This window comes from Anoplopoma fimbria, chromosome 12 (assembly GCF_027596085.1).
Source record: "Anoplopoma fimbria isolate UVic2021 breed Golden Eagle Sablefish chromosome 12, Afim_UVic_2022, whole genome shotgun sequence".
Classification (NCBI taxonomy): domain Eukaryota; kingdom Metazoa; phylum Chordata; class Actinopteri; order Perciformes; family Anoplopomatidae; genus Anoplopoma; species Anoplopoma fimbria.
In genome coordinates this window covers 1,302,079-1,329,529 of record NC_072460.1, presented here as the reverse complement: position 1 = coordinate 1,329,529, position 27,451 = coordinate 1,302,079, and the positions used below count along the sequence as shown (strand labels likewise).

The 27,451-nt window shown below is 39.8% G+C and overlaps 1 protein-coding gene across 1 annotated transcript in view; it reads left to right on the top strand.

Annotated features, from left to right (window-relative positions):
• The window catches only part of celsr3 (cadherin, EGF LAG seven-pass G-type receptor 3), a 95,109-nt gene that overhangs the window by 33,481 nt on the left and 34,177 nt on the right, over window positions 1–27,451 (top strand). The window contains 11 exon segments of the mRNA XM_054608604.1: window positions 4,767–4,989; window positions 7,594–7,709; window positions 8,356–8,444; window positions 8,663–8,677; window positions 9,115–9,272; window positions 12,373–12,536; window positions 13,048–13,173; window positions 14,423–14,592; window positions 15,480–15,665; window positions 17,459–17,569; window positions 17,764–17,932. Coding sequence (XP_054464579.1) covers window positions 4,767–4,989; window positions 7,594–7,709; window positions 8,356–8,444; window positions 8,663–8,677; window positions 9,115–9,272; window positions 12,373–12,536; window positions 13,048–13,173; window positions 14,423–14,592; window positions 15,480–15,665; window positions 17,459–17,569; window positions 17,764–17,932 — 1,527 coding nt within the window.

Genomic DNA, 27,451 nt, shown 5'->3' with positions numbered 1-27,451 from the left:
GACCTGCAATCTTTGATACCAAAATGAAATGTTTAGATTTCAGATTTCCACTTTGTTGTGATTTACATGCAAAGTGAGAATCTGTTTAAGTTGAAGTTTAAACTGGACATTCCAAGTTTGGAATTTAATGCAAGAAAAATATTCAACTTTGTAGTTGAAAAATAGGAGTGGAAAATAAGAGCGAGGAAAGGAATAAAGAGAGAAAGAAAGAAAGGCTGCAGGGTGAATAGAGGGAGCTAAAAATAATCGGAAATGGGGTAAAGAGCACATCAAGAATTGGGAAAGAGGGAGCAGAAGGGAAAAGAGAGGCAGGAGATTGAAAAAAGGGTTGAGAGTCTTTGAGGCAAAAAAGAGACTTTTATCAGAAAATCAAACATCTATATGGAAAGGAAACTTAGCAGAGAGGGGATAGGAAAGCGGAAGGGAAGGGACTAAAATAAAGAGAGTGTTGGAGATTGAAATAACTGACAGAATGCCGAACTAGAGCTGACTAATTGAGATGAGTTGTAAAGAGAGCTCTGGAAAGAGAAAATAGCCAGTAAAATTAAAGGGATGCAGTGGGAGAGGAGTGGAGAGAGAAAAAAGCAAAGAAGAAAAGGAATAAATGAAAGAAAAAGTTTAAACAGAGTGGCACGGACAAGCAAATAGTGTTGAAAAACAAAACAAAGACGCTTGAAGGAAGAACAGGAGAAGAAAGAGGAGAAGAGAGACTGTGTGAGGGAGGAAGTATAAAAAGTTCAAGTAAAAGTTAATAAGTAAAGAACAAACAATAGAAATCCATTTATTGCATCACGCTCAAATAGATAGATAACCACACTGATTTTATGGTGCAATTCAAAACCATTTAAAGCTGTAATTTACTCTAGAATCAAATACATAAAACTCAAAATCACTAGAGCCCTTGAAGGCTTTATTCCCTGCGGCGGTGTAAAAGGAAAAAAAGCACAAAAAAACGGGAGCGAGACCTAGCGAGGAAGGAAAAGAGGGAAGCAACTGGGAGCGGAATGGCCTCTAGGGATGTACCATGTGTTGGGGAGGAGGAGGGGGATGATGGGGCGGGTGGGTGGTTGGGCGGAGCGAACTAAGATGCCGGGAGGGGGTTGAAGAATATTGGCTTTGATGAATAAAACATCCACAAGAATGAAGGGGTGGTGTGAATGCATTAAGCCACTCACAGAAGAGGAGACAGGATGAACAGAAAGAATGATATGGAAGGAGATGGGAACAGTAACGAGTGGTGCATTTTATATATAGAGATGTAAGTTGGAGGGGAGATGGAAAAAGGAAGGAAGGAACAGGGAGATAGAAGGGGAGGATGGAGGGAGAGGAGGAAGAATAAAGGGGGTGAATAGAAAGAGCCGTCTCCTTTTAAACAACGAACACAAAAAGTCAAAAGTTTTCTGTGTTTGTGTACTTCTTTGTTTGACTATGTCGATGCATTAAGCTGCATCTTGTGTGTGTGTGTGTGTGTGTGTGTGTGTGTGTGTGTGTGTGTGTGTGTGTGTGTGTGTGTGTGTGTGTGTGTGTGTGTGTGTGTGTGTGTGTGTAAGTTCATTTAAAAACATGTGTGTGTGTGAGGAATACTAAAATGCAATATGGCAAACGAACACTCGCCGTTTAGTAATCTCTTGACCTTTGTGTTGGTGCGAGTCTGACGCTGAGAATAAGGAAGTCCACACTTAAAGTGACTCTCTGTCCCACTCTATTTGTGTGTTTGTGTGTGTGTTTGTGTGTGTGTGTTTCCTATCAGTGCCTCGTGAAGTGGACGCCTTCTCATCGTTGATTCGGGCTGATATCAAGTCTGCTGTGCTTTATTTCTTCTAATTACTTCGTACAGTTTTTGTTTTTTTTAGTCTGCAGTTCTTTAAAGCTGTATTTGTGCACATATCGTGTTTTGCATTTTCAATTTATCTCCTGCCACTCTGTCAACCTGTGCGCAACTGGGTGTGCATAATGAACCGACGTGTGTTTAAGTCTCACCACACGCATAATTCATGAGTATTAATGTCTATTTATTTATTTTAATATTAATGAGAGGGTCTGCACGGATGAATAGGCGCAACAGACAAAGGCAGGGAAATTGTGCTGTGTTAGGGCGCATATGTGTGTGTTTCTTTGTTTAATTGGTTTCCTATTGTGTGCATTTACGTTGAGGTGTATATGTTTTATTTGAGAGAGGAGGGAGAATGAGAGAAAGCTAAACAAGGACAGACAGATGTGATACTTTCCATGTCCTCGGGCTATTGTTAGCTGAGCTGGGTGTGTGACCGGTTGTCTCTGTGTGGGTTTGTGTGTGCATCCTCAGGGTGATTTCGTGGTGTGAAAGCGTATGTTTGTCAGCCAATAACTGGCAGATATCAGCTGCCCAATGGCGTGGCGAAATGGAGTGGTGCAGAGTAAGATTGACATATTAATTTACTGTTATAAAGTGAAAAATTGATTGATGTAAAGGGCAGTGAACAGGCAGCCAACGACATTGATCAGGACAACGATATCGCTCAAGCACATAAAATGGAAGCAGTTAGCAATCAGCAAGTAAAGATGTGCATGTGCAGTGACACACTTGTGGGTGCTGAATATTGAGTCAAATAAAAGCTTCCTTTGCTCGCTATCTTCAAAGCTGATCACTTTCAGTTCTGTCAGTTTATATCCCGGACATGGAGGAGAGACGGACGTTAATCCAAGCAGTTTATACCTTTGATTCTCGTAGAGGCTCTAAACGTTTCACCTCTTAATGCATCGCACTGCGGGGTTCCGTTTGTGTTGTATCTGTCACACATAGTCAGTGTCTGAGTGTGAGCTTTTTCCCTCGGTGTGTCTGTGCGTGGACGGCTTGTGCTTTTATGTCTGTGTGGTCATGACTTGCCCTCAGGTGTGTGTGTTTTGACTGTGTGTGAGAGATTATCTGTGTGTGTGCATGTCTTGTGTGTGTCAGATTATATTTGTGTACAAACGAACGTGACGCGAGGTGAAGGCTTCTATTGACTAACAGCAGCAGCACTGTTCGTCTTCTGCATGTGTGAGTTGTATGGTGTGTGTGTGTGTGTGTGTGTGTGTGTGTGTGTGTGTGGCCATTAAGATGTGAGGATGCCCGCGGATACTTTGGCATCTAAAAGCAGCGCAGACAGAGACAGCTACATGATAAAACCCGACAGCCTCGAGGACAGGGTCAACGATCTGTGTGTGAGAGAGAGAGAGAGAGAGAAGAAGAAGGGAGATATGAGAGGAAGAGTGAATATGTTTTTGTCTTTGTTTCAGAAAGAAAAACTCTGTATTGCATCTTTTATTTATGTGTATGCATTTTGGTTTGTTTATTTGTTATTTTACTGTTGCGCTTATGTGTGTGGGTGTGCCAGCAGGTTCTCAAAACGGGTCCTTAAGGAGCCATCTGTCTGTAGGCTAGTTTCAAACCCTGTCTGCTCTGGTTATATGGAGGGCACTGGATGTGGGTGTTGTTTTGTGTGCAGCTGCTAAATGTCAGACAATATGTGTGTCCAAATATGCTCAAGGACAGGTGAAAACCAAAAGGAAAGAGCCAACGTCTACTCCTACATCCCTTTTGAATGTGTGTATCTGTGTGTATTTATGTCTTTGTGTGTGTTGTGTGGGTGTTTCTGCCTCTGGAGACACTACAGACTGGAGCTTGCTTGACTGGCAGCCAAATCTGTGTTTATTCTCGTCTGCAGATTTGTTTGTTGTTGGGTTTTTTGTTATCCACAACAGAATCACAGTCGGCAGGAAAATATTTCCCCCTCTTTTCTCCTGCATACATACACTTTCATATGCTGAACACTAAGCATTTTATTTCAGCTCTCATTTAGTTGTAGTTTATATTCTGTATTCATTTAAGGGATTGCAAAGGACAGTCCTATGTAACTGTTGCTCTTACTCCTGCTCCTCAGGAATCAGCACCCTGCTGCTTCCACTGTTTAAGCAAGTACTAATTTACATCTAAAGCATCTGGCAAATGCAGTTTACTGCCTGAAAGAAAAGCAGCAGCACTCTGTCAAGCCGTTGACACGGGAAAAGAACCACAGCTTTATAGATTGGGGCAATTTCAAGACCCTCATGTTAAGTATCCTTCTTCAAAACCTACCGAAGGCTCTCAAGTGACACAACACAACGTTTAGAGGTCTGGTGAAAAGCTGATTGCGTTACTGAATGTATAACTTCCATTTCAAAATAACTGAAAAGACACAGTCAACGCATTGCCTATTTCTCAACGCCCTTTGTGAACAAATTGAATAGCTCCCTTTACTTGAGGGTCTTCTTTTCATTTTTTTTCTTCTGATTTTTACATAATTATCATATAAATTCAGGAGTTAACACAATTAAGCTCAACTGTTGTCAGGCTTACTTCAGTAGTTAACAAGGTGCCTCAACAGTTGTCAGGCTAACTTCACCAGAGCTAGCCCAGCAGTCTGAACGGAGGTCTACACGGCGTTGGCTGGTTTAGGATAGAGTTTTGAACTTTCTATTCATTTCTTCATATTCAGCCCCGGTGGAGAGATCAGGGTTAGGGGAGTCATGAAGACGTAGATAGGTGCATGGCTGATGTTTTAGTTTGGCACTACTAGTGTTTTCCCAGTGAGCAATGCAAGAGATTGGAGAAATGAAATACCTTAATAAAGAAGAGAAGTTGAATACTGATGAAATATACGTAGATCAAAAGATCAAATATCTTTGGTGGTTCTGTATATTTTCTTTTTGAGGTTCAACATTTATTGTATTTGATATAATAAATGATTCTCATTTTGAATCCACAGGTGACCGGTGTGAGTTTGACCGGCGGCAGGGCAGGTGTGTGCCAGGTTTGTGTCGAAACGGAGGGACGTGTCGGGAGCTTTCAGGCGGCGGATTCCGCTGCGAGTGCCCTGCAGGAGGCTATGAGCGTCCATACTGCACAGTCACTGCCCGGTCCTTCCCACCAAAGTCCTTCGCCATGTTCCGGGGCCTCAGACAGAGATTTCACCTTTCCATCTCGTTAACGTGAGTAGATTGAATGAATTGGAATTTTTGCTTATCTTCCTTGCTTCCTTTCTTTCAGCTTCCATCTCTCGTCATCCATCTGCACTCAGACAGAGATCCATAACAACTCCTCTTTGATTCTCAGTTATCTTCCTCTTACGGAGTCTCTCTCCTCTTTGCTTTAATCTATTTATTTCATCTCGGCGATCGATCCTATTATTCATGGTTTCTCTCTCTGCTGGCTCCATTTCCCTCTCCAGTAAGAAGTGCGCTTTCTCCTCTCTCTCCTCTTTCATCCATCAATTTACTGGTTTCAGTAACATCTCCTTTGCTTTCTCTCGTTCCCCTCTCTCTTCTTATCTTACATCTAATCACCCCTGTGTGTTCCTCTTTCAGCCTTTTCTGTTTCAGCAAAGGATACAAAGGGAAATTCTGCATTTCTGGTGACCCAATGCTCTTTCTGTGAAGGGCGCAGAACTCTTATGTTTTCAAGAAAAATAATCTCCCAGTTACCAATTTAGACCAAAAATTGGCTTCAGCTTTTCCAGTTAAAAAACATAATTGGATGGATTGATTTGTACAATTTTGGAACTCAAACCATGTTAGCCCTCAGACCTTTTGTCAAGGCTTTTAACGTTCTAAGAACATTTGATCATTTGAGGGTACTGACCTACATGAAGCCTGTAGATACACAGAAGTGAGATCAGTAATCCATGCATGTCTTTTAAACTTTGCTTGGTGCACTACCTAGCTACAGTTATATTTACATATATCAATATGTTTCCTGCAGAAGTCAGCCATCGCCTCCTACTTGAGGTCCTTTGTCTTTGTCTTGCTCGCCCAGCACCACCGTTTCCCTGCTGCTCTTTCGCCTCTCGACATATGAGTGGTTGGTTACGGGAGATCTGAAGTAGTCCTTAAGATTGGTCAGGCAAGGTTATGGGATGGTTGCCATGGGTGATGTCGTCTTATAATTGTTGCTAAGGTGACGTTGCCCATGGGGTTGTTGCTAGGCTGATGTGCCCTCCCAGCAAAGAGTGGTTGCTATGAGACATTTTGGTCAAGGTATTTTTGCCAAATTAGGTTCTGTGCATTGTTGGGGCTTAAAAGCAAAACTTTTCACCTGGAAGACAGCAGTGTAGGCAATTGTTGGCTGCAATGACGGCAGTTTAGCTAATATTCCCAAACTGCGAAGAGAGCAATGCTCTTTTTTTTTGGAACAACTACAACTAAGGTGCCCTTTAGGAAGACAGGGCTGCTGTTGAACAGGTACTACATGGTCTATTCTAGCAGTGCCCTGCTCCACATTCAGTCAAACACATTGAGCTCCAACCTCAGTCTACAGCATCAACTGCCATTTCACACCTTGCTCTGGGGCACGATATATAGATTTTCACTTTAAAGTGAAATCGTTGCTTTTATTCCTATTGTTGTTGGGCACAGTTACTTTTATGTTATCTGATTCAGGAGTGTCCAGCTGTACAGTTCATACACTGACTGTGAGTCATCTTCCATTGACATCAGTTTTTATTCAGCGTTGTGTTTGCTGCCAGCTTCACTCCTCGGCCTGACTTTCACATCAGGGCTAAACAGGATCATTATTCATGTCACTCGATTCCTCCCACAGCATTTTCATTTTGGCTCTGCAAAATATCTTCCTTTTTCATTCTTCAAGCTGCTCATGACAATTTTGTAGTAACTCTTCCTCAGAAAGGGTGATGGGTAAGATGGCTCAGTTAGGGCTGTGAAAATGATAATGTTTGCCAATGACTTGGGAGAGAATTTGTGTATTAGGGTGCTGCAGCTATGTTTGAATTCGTCAGAGCTGCTTAGCTGAAATAATTGGAGAAATATAAAATGTAATGCCTTTATGACATGAGGTTCTATTGCTTTGAAGAGAAACAGTCATCATATAGTAAATATACTGTATTTGTTTTCTCATCAAACTCAGTTCTTTGGTCTCTCAAATAATCAATTTCACAAACAATAAGCATGCCTTTATTTATGCATTCATCCTTTCTGAATCTTTGCTCCACTGAATCCACTCACAGCCTCCATTTACTCCAGTCAGGTTACTCTATTTTTCAATGATCTCTGGCAGCTTGAAGACAGTACATCTGGTGGATGTTTAAGCCAAGTATGTGCAATGTATTTATAAGTAAGAATAAGGAGAAAGTAATATGATGGAAGATTTGTCATCTGTGTATGAAAAACAGCTGCCTTGGCCTCAGCACTTCCTCTTGGCCTTGCTATGGAAAATAGACTATTGCAGCTGGAGGGTGTGGAGTTTGCAGCATTATGGTTCAAAACTGGAGTACAGTTTGAATACTATTTGTTCTCCCACACTAAGCTTATGAGAAGGCTTGCAAGAGTAGTTTTTGTTTTGCCATGTGTAATTATGTGCTCACGGTTTCAGAAAAAATGTTGCATTAAACAACTCAGAGTTAGGAATTTCATTTGAAAATGTATGAATGTGTCATACAGAATTACTTGATTTATTTGAACGTCATATTTTCAGGATAAAAACATGTAAAATATACTGTTGAAATGATACCATACATTGCACACACACTATTCATTAACGTATTTTGGATGTGGGTTTCTGTGCGTGTGTGCATTTTCTAGTTTTGCCACTCTGGAGAACAGCGGTCTTCTCTTCTATAATGGACGCTTCAATGAGAAACACGACTTCATCGCCTTGGAGATCCAAGAAGGACAAGTGGTGCTCAAATATTCCACAGGTACTATATATCTTTATGTGTGAGTGTGCTTTTGTATTCTAATATTCCCCTATTCATAAGCATCATATAAATATGGAGGTTTTACTCAATATTGGGGGTCAGCCAAGCAGTAGACAATGTCAAATTTGATGCTCTGAGAAATCCCTTCAGTCTTTTACACACTGCAGACATGGAGAACCACCACCACTATTTAACACAGGTTTTTGAATAATTATGTTTATCATAGCAAGTGTAACTGATTTGCTTTGGGAAGAGTTTTTGTTTTGTTTTCTGTTTATAAAAAGACTATACATTTATGTATTGACACTTGGTCTCAGGGAGTGTTGGCTGTCAGTCAAAACCCAACAAATATAATGATAAGTACAGAAGGCGCAGTTTTTTGCACATATTCAACTCAATTCAATCTATTTTGTATAGCCCAAAATCACAAATTTGCCTCAGACGGCTTTACAATCTGTTCAACATACGACATCCTCGGTCCCAGAACCCTCCCATCTGAACAGGAAAAACTCCCCCAAAAACTTTTACTGGGAGAAATAAAGGAAGAAACCTCGGGGACAGCAACAGTTGATTAAGTTAGTAATCCATTTATCCGTTTATTTTTACTACTCATGTTTTGACACAAACTTCATCTATCTGCCTTCAGGTGAATCGTCCACTCAGGTGAGTCCCTTCCTGCCCGGCGGTGTGAGTGATGGCAACTGGCATACTGTTCACATACACTACTACAACAAGGTGCGTTTACATCCTAACATCTTACTGATTATTATTTGTGCTGTACTTGTGATGCGTCGGCAGAATAGTTTCTCAGCCTTCATGCTGACAAAGCACTTTGAATTGAGATGAGGCGGTTGTGTGCGTGCACACCGCTGTGGGGGCGTTTGTCACCATTTCATTCATGCATATTCGCCACATCTCCTTTAATTTTCTTCATGTTCTTTCATTTTCCTCAGCCAGCTACACGCTATGTGAGTATGTGTGTGTCAGTGTGCACATACACTTCCTTCTTTGTCCTCTTCCTTTTCTTTCTTCTGTTTCTTCTTCTGTCGTTCTGTCTTTCACTAGCAGACAGTAAGTGAAGAGTGAATGTGTCTATCTTCTTTTACTCCCATTATTTTCCCACCCATATACAGTGTCAGTTGTTTCTCCTCCAACTAACTCTAACTTTTCCCTTTTCCTTCTAACACAATGTGCAGTAGCAGTGTAGATACTGAATACAGTCTGATGTGTCTTACCTGCTTTTTGTAGTGTATGACTGCAGTGATATAAACTCTAGATTTGGTCCACAATGTTGTATTTCTTGCATGTTGTCAGTTGTCATGGTGTTTCTTGGTTTTTAATCCATGGGACTCTGTTTTCAATCTTGTGTGTGTGTGTGTGTGTGTGTTTGCCTGTGTGTGTTCAGCCAAAGCGCAGTATGAGTGGCGAGGCCCAGGGTCCGTCAGATGAGAAGATTGCTGTTGTGAGCGTTGACGACTGCGATACAGCATTGTCGCTCCGCTTTGGTACACAGCTCGGAAATTACAGCTGTGCGGCGCAGGGCAAACAGACCAGCAGCAAGAAGTGAGTTTTTTTCTTCAGCGCTCCATTTTTTTGTTTCTGTATTTAAACCTGTTGTTTCTTTTTTTTTTGGAAAAATGAACCCAATGATTAGGGCAATTATAAAAATGTATTGGCTCCTGAAGTAATAACTTACAGTCAGCATTGTTGCCCACAGATCTTTGAAATGTCAAACGTCCAATATGACCTGCAGCATGAACAAACTGTAGATCCTGGAGTTTACACACAAGAGTGAACCAGTAAAAAATACTAGTTACGACATTTTAAATAATCTACAGGATCTACTGCGAGTAAAAAAAAAAATAAAATATATATATATATATAGATATATATATATATATCGCATCAAAGGCAGTGTTATAACGTGCAATATATACATAGTATATGTAAGATAACACAATCTTGTGTGTCATAGCTATCATAGCACTTTATGTGGAATTCATCATGGTATTTAATTCCATAGTCTCATATTTGACATTTATGAAATACAGATGACTCAACAAAAACTTAGTGAACAAACATATTCATCTATATTCTTCCATCTCCTACGTCCCGCACAGCAACTGACTGACTCTGAACAGTCGCTGACCCTGAGCTGTGGGTGGTGTTTGCACAGGATTTGCCAGCTTCTTTGCAAAGACGACTTTCATTAAATATCATCTGTGACTGATTAGAGGCTTAACAGATATTCATAAGCAGTTTTCACTAAGAAGAAAACCAATAAAGGTGGTCAGTGTGTGTAGCAGCATGAGGCCAGCTGGCAGGTGTTGGTACTAGGATGCTAGATTACAGGTATTAAAAGGTAGATATTGACTTTGATGTCAGCCAATCACAATGGTTGGATCATTTGAAACTAATTGTTGACAGGTTTCCCATTTACAAACAATTGAGGATTTGCACAGAGCATTGTAAAACCCATTGATGCAGTGTTATTATAGTTTGATTTGGACATTTATGCATTTAGAAATGACATAACTTACCTTTAATATTCGTATGAAGCCTGTTCCTTTGGGATATATTTTATTATAAAATGGTAGTTTTACCATTTACAATTTGTTCCTTGAAAAACGACAATACATTTTAAATCATAAAAAATGTATTACAAAATATATTGTAAAATTCATTTCCATAACTATGCATGACTGATGTAACATTAATTCCTCTGTCTTGGAAGAACTGTTTCTAAGTAGCTCCTCATGTAGATCTTAGATTAGCTCTATTTGCCATTTCGTTTCCTACCCAAGATCCCCAAGATGACTCATTATATGTATTATAGCAGTTGCTCGCCATTGCGTAATAATAAATTAATATTAACATGGAACAAGAGAAAGGTCTGATCAAATGTTTAGTGTCCTTGTTATTTGACCAATTTTCTTAAAAACTAGTTTTAAATACTCCGCTTTAGAGATTCAGAATATCACAGTTTCAGCTTGGTTCAAACAAGCGTGAAAGCTCATCACAATTTTGAAATCAAAAGTAGGTTTAATGCAGATTTGAGCAGTGTACTCTGTGAGAGTCTTGCTAAAACCTTTACTAAGACTGCTGCTTATGAAAAGGATTTAGTTTTTTGTCAGATCAGGGTAATGAGGTGACTGTAGGAGAAAGCTTTGGGGACCTGAGGGTTTAATGAGGCACAACTGACTTATTCATGCCCTGTCATATCTGTCTGCATCTCTCTGATGGTCTTGTTACTCGTCGGCTCATTCTGTGTGGTGTTAATGTTCCTTGTTGCCACATTCTGCTTTTCTAACGCTGCCTCAGTCTCATGCCCACTCGTTCTCTTTTGTACGACCAAAACATTCAACTTTACAGTTTAACATCCTCTACGCTGCTTTTAAGTTTCCTGTTTGCTTTGACCTTGACAAAGTTTTGTAGTCTACTTGTGGTGTGTGTCTACCAAACTAACTGTCTACACGTACGTCGCCAACAAGTGCACAACACACACGTATTTACACATGCACTCAAAAAGCAGCCTGTCATAGCGTTGATGTCTGGCCTTGCCTCTGTAAGCTGTAATCAAGTAAGCTGTGATCTGTCAGCGCTAAGAGGGGCTGAGAGAAGAGAAGACAGATCAAAGAGGAAGGCCAAAGCCTGACGCTTCAACACTCTTTCTCTGTTCCTTCTTCATTAACAGCTCATCCCTCCTCTCTCACTGTCTCGACATCCTCGTCTAATGACACTCTCTGTTGATATTTGCTGTAACTCACGCTTAATCTCTTGTTTGTTTGACTCTGGCGCCTTTTGTCTCTCTGGGTCCGCTCATATTTCCCTGTGGTTATTTGCTCGGCATGTGACGTGTCGCCAGCTTAAAAGGAAAAAACTCAGCTCCAAAGGATAATTCTCTAAAAGTGACAAAACAACTGTAACTGTCTTTTCATATTTTCCAGCTCATTCGGTCCCATAAGAGTTATTTTGTGTCCCCTACATCGTCCTCTTTACTTTACCCCCGTTTCTTTTCCTCTCCCAGTCTTCCATCTGTCTTGTCATCAGCCTTTCAGCTTTATCTCTCTTGATATTTGCTGTTACTCACACTTAATCTGTTTTTTGTTCATCTGCCTTCCCGGCTGTCTCCGCTGTTTTTCGTATTCTTTTTAATGCCTGCGACTTTTGGTAGTTGTTGACGTCCCCTTGTATCCACTTCCTTTGTACCTCCTTCGCTGGCTTCTGTCTCCTTTTTCCCTCTGCCTTGTCATACACCTCTACCTCTTCTCTCCTGATATTTGTTGTATCTTATATTTAATCTCCTGTCAGATCACTGCCTCCCCTTTTCTTTCTCATCTTTTCAGTTTCTCTCATCCCCTGCTGTTCCCGCTTTTACCCTCAACAACATCATTGTCATCTCATTTCTCCTCAACATCAACTGTTATTATCTAATTCCCGTTCCCTTTGACATTTACCTCTGATGACACATTTAATCTCTGGGTTTTTTAAAATCCCTTTGCCTTTCTCATACCCTCTTTTCATGTTTTTCCCTTTCTTACCCTCCCTTCCGTCATCCCTCCCCTCCTTCCTTGGTGGAGGGATAATCCACCATTCCTTCCTTATTCCCCTTTCTTCTCCGCCTTATTTACTCATCTTTCTACTTTCTTCTCTCCCCTCTCAGGTCTCTGGACCTGACTGGTCCATTGTTTCTGGGCGGAGTTCCCAACGTACCAGACAACTTCCCGTTTGGCACCAGGGAGTTTATCGGCTGTATGAAGGAGCTGCACATTGACAACAAGCCGCTGGACTTGGCTGGGTTCATCGCTAACAATGGAACTCTCCCTGGTCAGCAGTGCTAAGCATGCCCCTTTAAAAAAGCATAAACAATGACACATTTACAATGTCCACAAATGCCATCTAGCCTTTGTTTTTTGTTTTTTTATTAACTTATACAAATCATTCGTTTCAAGCGAGTAGTTACCACAAAGGTGTAATTGTGTTGATTTATTGTGGGATTAACAGAAGATTTGAATGACAATAATTATTAACATCCCATTTTTGCTCATGTTAAGTACTCATCAACTCTTTTAATGTGGAATACTGTTTAAAAATTGAAAATTCATACAACCATAGATGGGTTTGTAAAATCCATTTGAATCTTGAGATCCTACCATAGAGTGCAATTGGAAATAAATGACCTCTAAATATGCACATTGGTTACTGAAAATATTTTAATAGAGCTGCAAATGTGATGCCTTAACGTCTTTTATTTTTATGCATTTGCTGACATCTACATTATTGTTTTACATTTTTGGGAACTTAATCGGTTATGTAATGCTTCTCTTGCCTCTCATAGGCTGCAGCGCCAAGCTTACCTTCTGTACGTCCAACCCCTGTCAGAACGGAGGAACCTGCAGGGTGAGCTGGGAGACTTTCTCCTGCGACTGTCCCCTCGGGTACGGAGGGAAGGACTGCAGCCACGGTGAGAGGCTGCATGAGTTTAGTTTCATTCTCGGGTCCAACATGTTGCATTTTCAACCAATGTTTACCATCAACAATGTCACTTTTGGTATAATTATCAATGACAAGTGAGAGATAATTGCCAATAATTGTTTCTGTCTGACCATCAGTGGCCTTTATTTGTCAGCAGTAATTATAATTATGTCACATTAATTAGTGAGTAATTGACTGACGTTAAAACAAGGTTACACCTTCAAACTTGTTGAGTTCATTCTTATTTACACTTTGTTTGAATTACAGAAATGTATCCTGTTTTAATGGGATGCTTCACACTTCAATACTTTAGAAGTTTAGATTCAGAAGTGCTATGTCAATCATTCATTCAGTTTAGTGTGCATTTTGTCTTTATTCTCTCTGTTCAAGGATTTATTCCTCATTTCGTGCTAAGCTATCACGGCTGTAGTCTTTTAGAGTATATGACTAATTTAAGTGTATAAGTGAAATGCATGTTTGTGCAATGATGTATGGATTAACGGTTGGGTGGGTGTTGACCTCTGAAGGCGAAGCTTAAAATAATGATTCCCTTCAATTTTGACTATTTACTGGAAACTGCAGCGCAAATAGTTAAATGCTAATTGTTAAAGTGCTGGATATCTGGCTTAATTTCCTGTATATAATCGGACCTAGATAACCCGGTGTGATTCCCAACACAAAATTGGACCTTCTTTAGCAAAGTTGGACTCAATGTCTATGTCTATGGAATGCCATCTAACTAACGTTCTGGTGTAGCTAGCGGATATCTGAGCCAAGACTTTCTCCTTCCTACGCCGGTCAATTGTTTACAGTCCAATTAGCAATTTGAGATGCAACAATGGAGTCGGGGTCGAGAGATGACTTGTACAACCGGATTATCTCACAAGTAGCCAGTTTAAAAGCTAATTTTAAACAAATAAAAAGCAAAGTCATCATCAGGCAATTGTCGCAAAAGTTCCCAGATTTTATCTCGACCAATGAATTCGACCTCTTTTTCTCTCCAAATAGACTTTTAACTGCATGCAACCAAAGCCTACTTGAGCGTGATTGGGCGGTACTACTCGGACCACAAACGGAACCAGATCACTTCCAATCCCAAATCTGGTCCCGTTGCCTATTTATATCGCAAATGAATGCTTTATAGAGATGATTACAGTCCCGGAGCAGTGATATCTTGAGGCTGTTCTGAGCATCGCATTACTTTTTATTCACTGTCTTTCTCTCACCCTCCACGCCAGTGATGCCACACCCCCATCGCTTCCTGGGTAACAGTGCCCTCTGGTGGGACCTGAAGAATGACGTAACCATCTCGACGCCCTGGTACCTCGGCCTGGTGTTCAGGACCAGAGCGCGAGAGGGGACGCTGCTGCAGGCTCAGGCTGGCCAGTACACCAGTCTGCTTTTCCAGGTGTGTGCCCACAGACACGCACAATGACTGACTGTCATCCATTTCCGTTAATGTCTGTACTAGAATGTATTTGAACATTTACATATCCCTGAAAAAATAATTGTGTTGGTTTCATTTTAACAAATGCTGACATAATTGTCGACTTTCAAGTGACTTCAGGCTCAATGGAGCTCAGAAAACAAGAGCACATTTCCCATAAACATGTTTATTCATGTAGCAAAGGAGATTTTTCTCTCGCTCTACTTTCTGGCTGCTGGTTTTTCTTTCTGGCTCTGTTGAAGAGGATAAACATAACGGTATATTTCTCCTTTTACCGATGCCAGAAGCCTTAAAAGGTTTAGCTCTTCCACTTTTGTACCATAAACAATTTGATATGTGATTTAAATCAAAGCTACACATTTTAAGCCAAATCTCACTAGGCGGTTCAGGATATAAAAGCGTAGGCTGCTAATTGTGTTAGCGGCGGTCACATTGATTATGGGAATTATACTTATGTCTCATGGTTATTGTGGCTCCATTTACTGTTTTAAATCAACATTATCATCTTCTACATAAGACAAAATGCCATAAAGCTGGTATTATCCCAGAAATAATGTGCAGTTTACATTTCCTACATTTCTACATCCTTAGACAGTATTGAATTAGCTGCATCTTCTGTAGTGCAGCCAAGATGCTGGATTTCAATTTCACACTCCCACACACACACACACACACACACACACATACACACATGCACACACACATGCACAGTCACCTCTCAGTCTCCTCTCACATACCATGCAGGTATTCCTTTACTGTTTCAGTCAGTTTTGCACTCTCCGTCTTTTCCTCTTCTTTTCTGGTCTTTGACTTTGTGTGTGTGTGTTTGTGTGTTTGCATGCTCTAAGGTGATAAATGGTCAGTTGGTGTTCTCGGTGACCCGTGGTTCGACCAGACCAGTTCGTTTGCGGTTGGATCAGGTTCAGGTTTCAGATGGCCAGTGGCACGACCTCCAACTGGAGCTGCGAGACGTCCGCAGCGGCCGTGAGACGCGCTACGTCGCCACGCTGCGGCTCGACTTTGGACTCTATCAGGTAACAGACATGATGCAACCCTTGAAGGAAAGGTTTTCAGGAAAGACTAGATGTTCCAGGCTTTTTTAGAGCCTTAAAAGTATTAAAATACTGTAAATGCGGTTATTAAAAGTTTGATTTGCCCTGCAAGCACTATATTTAAATGAATAACAAGGTTTTCATCATTTATAATTTACTAAATCAAAAAGACTCAATCTTCCCATAACAATTCATTTTTTTAAACTTTTTTTAGAACTAGAATTAGATTCATAACATCAATTGTTCATTTGGAAATAGGCTTTTTTCCCAGCTTTAATTCTTTGATTGATTTGATTTAATTTGGCTGTTTTAAATGTGCAGTTAGTCTGACGGACTACATGTTTTAGTCTAATAAATAGAGAACTCTAATTTGAATTGTGAAGCATTTAATATGAATGAAGACAAGAAATCCTTTTTTAATATCCTCTAATCTAAAATATCTCCATATCTTACTCACTTCCTGCTATGAGCCAATACAGTGCATGAGATCACTGCAAGAGATATTAGCAAATTAGCAAATCATTTCCATATGATCTCACTCTCAGTCTTAAAATCAAAGCAGGAAAAATGATGTACTTGGCATTAAATAATTCCTCACCATGGTTTTCAGAAATTTTCCATGAACTAGTTGAAAAAGGATAAACCTTTTTCAAAATAAAAGCTGATATATGTATATATAACATATAGTTACAACAAACACAGAATTTATAACCCTCAACAGCCTCAGTCTAATATGGGTTGGTAATCCTAGTTTCCTTTATCTGTAGTGGATTAATATGTCAAATTGTACCTGTGTTTATATGAGGTTTGTACATATGTGACAGTAGCATGCACACAGAAAAGCAAACACACTGTGTACTACTGTCATCTTTGGTTGTGTTTATGCAAAGCGACATGTTTTGTTTTTATGTGGAATTGATTCTTAAATTTTCTGCCAACAAATTATGCCTTTCATCTTTTTATGTAGTTCACCAGGCTATTCTTCAAAGTGCTTCAAGTGCTACACCAAGTAAATGGTGCAGAAAACACTTTTAAATATGAAATGTTTAAACATTGTTGCTGCCAATTAAACAGTAATTACCTTTGAAAGCTTTTGGCATGTGTGCAACTATTATCAGCCACATCACACCCTCTATTTGAGCATCTTCCACTGCTGCTGTAACGGTGATAAATGGGGCTCATTGATTATTATTTAATGGTTGTTGCCTGTCAACATCGCGTCACAACACTGTCTGTGTTATCAGTTGAGTATTGACCTTCTCCCCAACGGCTGCATGTTATTGTATTCTTTTATTTCATTAAGTCAATCATACGCTCTGCAAAGCGTCATTAAAACCTGACTACTCAGTGATATAGTGGTAAATGAAAATATAGAAGAATTATGACTTCATGTTGGTGATAAAAAAAGAAAGAAAAGTCAAAAGTGTTTTCTGAAAAACATTATTATCTGCTGTACTTTAAAATATTAATTCTAGCTTACTGTATATACTTATTTATACTGTAAACTTATATCATATATATTTTTCATTGTTTATTTTTACACAAATCTGAGTGGACAATCTCTTTCCTTTCCCATGACTCATTTTTTTATCCTTTTATTGACTACCTTGATATTTTCATATAGAGTAATAACAGAGTTCTTTCACATTTAAAAGATAAGGTTATTTAAATGGTACCTCCGTAGTTTGCATAAAGCTATTAATATATTAATAATCTTTGCCTTTCCTGTCCCCATCAGTCCCCTTACGTCTCTCCCTCTTTTTCTCCCCCATTAGGGAACAGTGATAGTGGGAAATGAGATTCATGGTTTGAAGGTGAAACATCTGCATGTGGGAGGAGTGTTGGGCTCAGGAGAGGTTCAAAACGGGATTAAAGGCTGCATACAGGTGAGGACGGATGAATTGAATTGTTAATGTTTAATGATGGATGGGTGGGGAGAAGCTGGAAATATTGGTACATAAGAGATGGGAATGTGCAAAGATGTGAGTTTGGGATAGAATGATTTAAATAGATTAATGAAACTGCCAATATTTCTTTCTTTTTTAACTCTCTGAACATTGACCTCTCTCTCTTTTAACAGGGCGTTCGGTTGGGTGTACGGCCTGACTCCCCTCCGCTGCCACGCCCGTCAAGATCCGTCAAAGTAGAGACCGGCTGTAATGTTGGCAACCCCTGCGTCTCCTCTCCGTGCCCCTCCCACAGCCGCTGTTCCGACCAATGGGAGCGGCACACCTGTGTCTGCGAACCTGGTGAGTAAACAGATATATGATGCTGGTGTTGTAGACAAGGTTGAAGATGCTTTCCTTGAGGAAGCAACATAAACACTGACAACTCCCAGACGGGAGTAGTGACCTGTCAATCACTAGGCATATCCTGCTTTTTCTCTTCATCGGTCATTCATTTACTAAATGAACATTGTACTGCATTGAAGAAAAGACTTCCAACGAGTGACGGAGACTATAAACTCATGTTTACAATGTTTATTGAGGTAATCAATCAAGAGAGAAGGACTTCTTTGTGGAGCCAGAGCAGTTATCCCTTGCTGCCCTTAGAAAGAATAAACGTTTAAGGCACTTGTGCATTGGCTTCACTTTTCACATTTCTAATAATCAATTCATAGTTTGATCATTAATATGAAGGCTAAAAATGCATATTCCGTCGAAATTGTTGTTGCTGCTTTTCTCTATCTTGTTTTATTTTGAATTAAAGATTGATCACAGTTTTCGATTGGTTACAATTTAAAGGATGTGATATGATCCAATTTTTACTAAACAATTCTTCATATAAAAGGCTTATCCAGTTAAAGAAAGATGTTAAGGTTTGTAGCAACTGGCTCGTTTGCTAATGTCTTCAATCTCATCGTATTTTGACTTTGCCAATAAATACATTAAGTAAAGTGGCCAAGTAACACAGCCAAGAAGGAGGACTTGGAGAGACAGAGAAAGGGAATAATTATTATGCGGCCATATCTGCGTAGGTGTGTGCCAATGCTCTAACTGGGTTAAACAGATATTTGGGAATGCATAATGAGTTCTCATCCACCTGAGACCGAGAGTAAGAAACTGACTGCGGGCTAACTTCCCAATTTTCCTTAGTCAGGTGAATATAATGAGGCAGAATTAATGTGGAGGAGAACAACCTGATTAAAAGAGAGGGAGAGAGTAGAGATGCAAAGGAAGAGAAGAAGGAAAACATCTATTATATAAAGAGAAGTGGTGAGAGGAAAGAGCAGGAAGAGAACTATGGAACAGAGAAACTGAACATATTAATGATTAATGAGGAGTAAGGGCGGGTGACAGAAATAGTGTAAAACAAACACCAAAAGTTTTGAGCGAGAGAAGAAAGAGTGCGAGAGAAAGTCAAATCAAACAGCCTGAAAACACTGATGACACATTTGGGAATAGATCCACACACAGCTGGCAAAAATGCACACAGAGATATACAAATCATGGAACTGAGAGAAAATGAACATGACAGACGCACACACAGCAGGGAAAGAAGAGTGAAAGTGAAGGAGAGGATGAAGAAGTGATATTTGATATTTATTTGAAGCTTCATTAGCAGCTACTGATAAACCAGCTGCAGTTCAGTTTCGACGGGTATTGATTAAACAGATTAGACCAACCAGGCAGAGATGATTAAAGGAGATTATTTATATTCATGATTAAAGGAGAGACGAGACCACAGATTGAACGGCAAGTTAAGAGAAAAGAACCACATAAAAGAGAGAGAGCGCTAGAGAGACGACGACACAATATATTGATATTGTCCTTATTAGCGTCCATCATCTTACTTTTCTTTATCTCAACATGTATATCTTTTTTTAGCCAATTTCAGTTACCATGAAGTATGTACCCAAAATTACTTACAAAAGGCCCCAAAAGCACAATATGCAACTAAACTGTCTACTACCTAATGTGTATTTCTAAACAGTTATAGTACTACATTGTAGTGCAACTTTTACTTGACAGAGCAATGTTACTGGTTACGTTGGAGAGTCAAACTTGGCTCAAAACAAAACATTAAAATATTTTTCATTATATTTCATTAAACTATCCAGCATCATATTTGAATTGAAAGCTCCATCTTAAACAGAAATTAAGCAAACATAAGTACGTTTAGCTGATAATGTCTCTCTTTCACTCTTCACTGGAAGTAAACATTTGAATGCTGTCATTTTTCAATGCGGTGTGAATAGTTTTACTATTAATAGTGAAAAGATTGACTTGGGAAAAAAAGTTTTGAGTTGGCCAGCTTCTTAAACCACTGCCAATACCAACATTCCCAGTTGAATGGATGAAAAGTAAGACAAGACAGCCCTGAAAAAACACACCCACGTCATGGTTACCTGCAGTCAGAAACATTAGAGGAATACGTAGCAGAGGTATTTTCCAAATAGGTTTATCAGTCACTTGCTTTGACATTATCGTATTATAAAGTAGAGCATGGATTAGATTAATGGAGGTATTTTGCTGGTGGCAACGTTATTAGTGTTATAAGTTATCAATAAGTCCTACAGGGACAGAGAGTCTTACTCAACATGTCGTTTAAGATTGGCTTACTCACGGTCAGAAACATTGGTGAAATACACTCTGGTTCAGTTCTGTTTTCTGTTGGCTATTCGCTTGTGTTGACTCCAGAAGAAAGAAAATTCTGATTGTAATGTTAGTAAATCGAGAATCCATGTGCTGGATGACCTTAATATTCCAAGCAGTGAACTGCAGTTAATGAGACGCGGTCGGCCCGTGGCGGTCGGCCCGTGGCGGTCGGCCCGTGGCAGGCGACATTCTCGTCTCTGCAGAGCCCTGAAGCTCCGCCCCTGCTGCCATGAAGAGAAACAATCGTTTGTTTCTTCAAAGATTATTAATATGGTTCAAACTGCTTCAAATTCAACAAAAGCACTCCCGTGGGTCCCCAGCAGTACACAACCAAGTGTGAAGTAAATCAGATGAGCTGTACTCGAGATATGCCCAGGACATACGGACAGACAGACATACAAAGAGGCAGCAGTGCTTTATAGTTAGATGCATCTGTAGATTTCCTGTTACCATCTGGACTGGTTGTGAAACTACTTTCTTAAATAATCTCCAAATGTCCCCACCTCATTAAATGCGCAATAATCTACAGTTATTATATGCAAAATATTTGATTGCGTGCTAATGCTGTATCTGCAGTAACAGTACACAGTAAAATGTTCCAGCGTTTGCATTTCAAAATTAAAAATACCTTCAAAAGAGTAGTAACGTAACATTTAACTACCCTACACTGTGATGGGTGGTGTTCCCTTACATGGTGATGTTACTACAATCCATTGTGGCCAGACCAAATTGAAATGTTAATGAGGGGGAAGGGTTCGGGAGGGAATTATTTCGTTTGGCCATTTGACTGAAGCTTGTATCTGGTGGAGCAAAATAGTATAATATAATTATATATTGTGCATTTCAGCTGCAAATGTCTGCATAACTAAGAAAAGACAACCTCGGGCCCAAAGTAGACTCTGTCACACCTCTGTGACCAAACAACCAAACTCAATGAGTCCTGATGATCCAGGCTGCTGTCTCAGTGTCTGCCTCCAAATAATAGAAGAGAAATCTAAGGGAAGTTTTACAAGAAAGAAAAGTTTGAAAATGAGAGCATGAGATTAAAGTGGATGTGGGGGTAGTGAGAGAGAGTGTGTTTGTTAGAGTGAGAAAGCCTCAGGCCTGACAGCATGAGAGGAAGCCGAGAGGCGCTGCTATCCCTGTAGCATCCCGCACAGCCCTGCAAGCTAATGCTAACACCTTGACTTATTAACACTGAGAACACACTCAGAGAGGCTGCACTCACACACACACAGCATGTGCATGCACGTATTTACTGTAAACACACACACACACACACACACACACACACACACACACACCCTCTCTCATTAGCATTATCTTTCATCAGCAAAATGAGCATTACAATTGGAGACTGTTAAACAATGGATGCCGCTTCGAGACATATCAAATCAAAGTTTAATAAGCAGAGAGAGAAAGAAATGAAAGAGAGGTGCACTCTAAATAATTCTCTTTCATGTGTGTGTGTGTGTGTGTGTGTGTGTGTGTGTGTGTGTGTGTGTGTGTGTGTGTGTGTGTGTGTGTGTGTGTATTTTGGCCTGTTGCTGAAACTAGCCCAGTGACTTTCTCATGCATCTGCTTTTAGCGTTTCTGATTTGTGCAATACAGAAAACATAGAAAACACACACACACACACACACACACACACACACACACACACACACACACACACACACACACACACACACACACACACACACACACACAACAATGTCCTGTATGACAAAGCACAGAGACATTTGCCGTCATGTTTGTTTCAGAGTACGTATGTATTATGTAAACTTGCGTGTATGTTTACGTGCCAGTTGCTACAGGCTAATTCACTGCAATGGAAATTTTGATATGATCGGATAAATTACAGCCATGTTGATTTATGTCGGCTTGAGTTCCCCGAGCTGTTTAAAAACCAACTGGATCACATGTAGGAAACATATGTTCGATTTGAGGACGGAACCTCTCATAACCGCTGCTTTAATAATGAGCCATTTATCAATGTTTTCTGTTTTTGTTGAGACGATAAAATAGTGATTGAAGCAACAAAACCCAAATAAATATTTCTTCAGATGGAGTATTTCAGAAAAGTACATTATATGAGGTTGCTGTGTTTGGGTGTGCTGAGCAGCTGCAGTATATTAAGCTCTAACCCTCTGGGCGAAAGAGATTTATGAGTTTCAAGCTGTATTTCCCGTTTTCCAACCTACAGTAGACGCCAGATCCTCAAGGTGCTGAATCAGTTGTTCTCTGTGACAAATTACTCCTCACCTAGGAAAGTCATTTATTGATCAGGTTTGATATTAAATCTGTACAGGTATTTGGCACTGCTGTACAGTCAATGGTATGTCTGAGATACAGTATGGTGAGTTTTTTCTAAATAATATTAGTAATCTGCTATTGGATAGTTTTACCTTCCCTTGTATGATTATTAAGTGTAAAGTTTCTTCCTTTTTTCACTTAAACTCATTGGTCCTGTCATGGATTTTCAAATTTTAGGTCTCTGAACACATCATTGTCAAGATATAACACTGTCTGGTTGATATCTGCGATTTAAAAACCAATATGTCAACCTTTTATTTCAGTAGCCCAACATACATTTATAGTCGAACTACGCACATACATCACAGTTCTATACATTTTGAAACTGTCCTCTAGAAGAATTACAGCATCAGTCGTCTCCACTAGTGCCCCATTCAACATGTGTTACGTTATTGTCAAGCTACAAAGTAAATGTAGGGAAAAAACTTTGACTTTAACAAAGAAGGCTGCTGCTTGGGCACAATCGTTCCCTATAGTTAACCACATACTGGTTACTGTAAGGACAAAGGTCTCCTAACCTTAACAAAGAGGTTATTTTAACTCCAACCATGACCTTTCCTTAACTAACCAAGGCTTTTTTGTGCCTTATTCAACCTTAAATCCATTTTAAGTTACCTTTGACTGGACCTTTATGTCTTGAGCCCTACACTTGTTGGACAGTTTCTTCCACTGGTTGTCCACTTAGATCCCAATATTGAGGAACCACTTTCCCATAACACATTGTCATTGGATTCAATGTTCACTGGTATTATTTTGTTTTCCCACAAACACATTTTTATGGTATATTTCAGACATCCACAATCTTTCCACTGTCAGAAGGTGAATGTGTTTCACTGAGCAGATGATTCATGTTGCTATTCCTGGTGGTGGTCCTGAGGAGAAGTCAAGCTGATGCTGTGTACAATAAAGTGTCTAAAGCCAGACGGGAAGCTGTGACTTACACTTGATGTGTGCACAGCTCGAGAGCCATAACTTTTTAAAGACGCTCCTGGACCCTCGCTGTGGATTTACAGCTCTTTGTTCTTACAGGCTTGAGTCTCTCTCTCCCCCTCTCTCTCTTTCTCTCTCTCTCTCTCTCTTTCTCTCTCTCTCTCTCTCTTTCTCTCTCTCTTTAGCTCTCTCTCTCTCTCTTTCGCTCTTCAATATTGTTGTGGCAAGGCCAGTTTCATTATAAGCGTCTGAAAACAGCCAACGCTGTCGTTCCTTCTCTCCATCAGTTGCCATGGTGAAAGTGTAAAGATGTATAGGGCCGACAGAAGATGATTGAGTGTGTATGTGTGTGTGTGTGTGTGTGTGTGTGTGTGTGTGTGTGTGTGTGTGTGTGTATGTGTGTGTGTGTGTGTGTGTGTGTGTGTTTTTGTGTGTTGTGGAGACCAACAGTGGAGACAGAGAGTTGGGGATCATGAGCGAACAAATAAGAGACAGAATGCCACCACTGTTTGATTGTGTGATCCTCTAATCATGCCTGTGTGTTTGTTTGTATGTGAAAATGGAGGTAGTTCCACAAAGAACGGAATAAGCTAGAGAGAGAGAGAGAGAGAGAGAGATTTAAATAATAGGAGTCATTGGAAACCTTGTGCTTGTCTAAAGCTGCAGCCAAGGCCACTAGCTTGAAAAGCAGAGTCCTTTCTGTGAAAGCAGTAGTCACACACACACACACACACACACACACACACACACACACACACACACACACACACACACACACACACACACACACACACACACACACACACACACACACACACACACACACACACTCTTGTCAGCTCCAGAGGGAGGAATGCAGACCCCAACAAGCTGCACACACACTTCAGTCACACTTGGGTCTATAGAAACAACCTTCTATTCAGTCCTGTTAAATGAAAGCACGACTCTGGCTGAATGAGGGGAAGTGATTGTATGTGAGGCCGAGTCAGAATGATTAGTATGACGTTCTAGGCAAAATGTGATATATTTAAAATGGCATTGTTTTGTGCTTTTCACTTCACGGTTAATATTTATATGAATATAATCATAATCATATGAGTATTTTGTCTTGGAGTGGCTCAGAGGCTTTTAAACGCTAAGAAGAACCTTCGTATTTGGTCAGTCTCTAAAAGACTAAATCTATGTCTGTACTGAAAGCACACACGCTTTGAATACAAACAATCAAAACAATAAATATAATATAGATGCTAATATCAAAATACATGTCAAAATCTTAGAATATCTTGAATAAAATGTAATTTCCATGTATGTATATTATCATGGGATTCCTTAATGATTCTGAAGTAAAAGTTAATTTATTTTGATTGCTGTTCATTTTGTAGTATAAACCTTTACATATTGTAAAGTTTCCCCTTTTTTAAATTAGATTATTGATACAGCTGTATTTGTTATCATGTTTTTATTTTATTGAGATGTTAATCATGTTAATACATATTAATACAATGTCTGATGTCTATATCACCATAGAGAAAAGGTGTCTCAAGAAATATTCAGTTTTCTTCTTACATGATCAACTGATATTTAAAACATATAAGAGTATGGCAACTACCAAACAGGAAAGAGGCATTGTTTTTGTCTCAAGCTTTTGGTTTAATATATGTATAATCTATTTTAGCTGTTGTTTCTGACACTAAACTGATAACTGAAACAATGAGACAGGGACAACTGGCTTTGTCTGTATTAACCTTATATGTCTCTTATATATTGATATGTATCAGTAGTAAGGTCTTAGTTTCTTAGTTTGCTGGCATGCTTCACCACATCTGATGCAACAAATACCTTCTATCCTGAGATCATAAGGAGTCAGAGTTACTAAATCATTTATTAAATATTCAGTCCTTCAGCACCATTCAAAATGGGATTTCATTGGATTTATTGCCTTTATTTCCCTCCCAACATGAAAATCGGGTCTTATGGTGCATTACATCACATTACATTACATTACAGTCATTTAGCAGACGCTTTTATCCAAAGCGACTTACAGGAAGTGTGTTCAACATAGGTATTCAAGAGAACTACTAGTCACCAGAAGTCATCAGTGCATCTCCTTTCTTAAACAAGCATCTTAAAGCATAAACCAGAGCAAAAGTATAGTGCAGAGGCAAAATACTACGAAAACAAGAATTGCAACAGACTAATACGAACATAATAAGTGCTACAAACTACTACGAATAGGATAAGTGTAGTAAACGAATACGAATTCAATGGTGCCAGTCACATAATATTTTAATCCAACTATTTATACAGGTACAGTACATTAAAGTCTAAATACAGCAATAAGGTTCTTCTTAAATTAAAAGCAGGTCTGGGTGAGAGGCCTTCTTTATTTGTGCTAAATGCACCCCAAAGTGTGTGTGAAGCACTCTGCTTTAGTCATTAGATTAAAGAGGCGCTTTATGTGCTGGCCTGTATTACCATATAAGAGGCTGGTGTGTTTGAGTGTCTGGGGATTGCATTGAAGTGTGTGACGGCTTCATTGACTTTGCTGCACAGCCGCACACTGAAGTGTATTGTGGGAGTTTGTGTGTTGTTGGTTGTTGAGGCTCGTTGAAGTGCTGTCTTTGCTTTACTGAGGCAAATAGTTGTGCTATTATGAATGAGAGGTGTTGAAACTTTTTTTCTCTAATGCCTTCACATTTTTAAAGAGTTTTTCTTTTGAACATGTGTCCTGCTTCACTCTCACAGTATTGTACAAATTTATACCAGAAAATGTTTTATTTATGGAGAGGACATATCCAAAATATACTAAGACTACAACGAAATTTATATTTCTATGATCAAGTAATTGTTATGTGCGTCAGTTATGATTATTTGATTTATTGTGTAGTTTGTAAAATGTATAAAAATGGTCAAAATGATTTCTGTGACATCTACAATTTGCTTTTTGTTTCCAACCGACAGTCCAAAACTTAAAAATATTAATTTAACAAGGATATAACAGATATAAAGATCGGAGGTTCTGAATCCAGGATATTTTTTCTTGTGTCACAGCACAGGTTATACTGGTAAAAAGATTTAGTTACCACAGAGCATTATAGCTCTACCTAACAGGACACAACATTCTTGAATGCCTTGGTTGTTCAGGCCTCACCTGCTGGAGTTGAGCTCTTCTTAGCTTTCTGCTAAGTGTCTGACTGCATGTCCACCTGACTGCATGTCCACCTGTCCACCTGACTGCATGTCCACCACCTGACTGCATGTCTGCATGTCCACCTGACCATGTCCACTGTCCACCTGACTGCATGTCCACCTGACCATGACATGTCCACCATGCATGTCCTGACTGCATGTCCACCTGACTGCATGTCCACCTGACTGCATGTCCACATGCATGTCCACCTGACTGCATGTCCACCTGACTGCATGTCCATGTCCACCTGACTGCATGTCCACTGCATGTCCACCTGTCTGCATGTCCACCTGACTGCATGTCCACCTGACTGCATGTCCACCTGACTGCATGTCCACCTGTCCACCTGACTGCATGTCCACCTGTCCACTGCATGTCCCCACATGTCCACCCGCATGTCCTGCTCTCGCATGTTTGGCGACCTGTGGCGACCGTACACTGAGCTCTGTTAGTTTCTTCTCAGTTAGGTTACAAATAGACAAAGACAGAAACTAAGGGGTTATGATGTATTTTCTCAATCTGCTCTGCAGCACACCAGTATCATTCGTCCATATCTCTCACCTCCAGCCTCATATTAGGCAAGAGACCTCCTCTGGAGATTGACAAGCAATCTAAGATAACAAATGACAACATGCCACTAAAACACTTGATAAATGAATCAAACAACTAATTGATGATATTAGGCGAAGTAATAAATTATAATATATTTTTTAATAAGTGAATGCGCTGCTTGA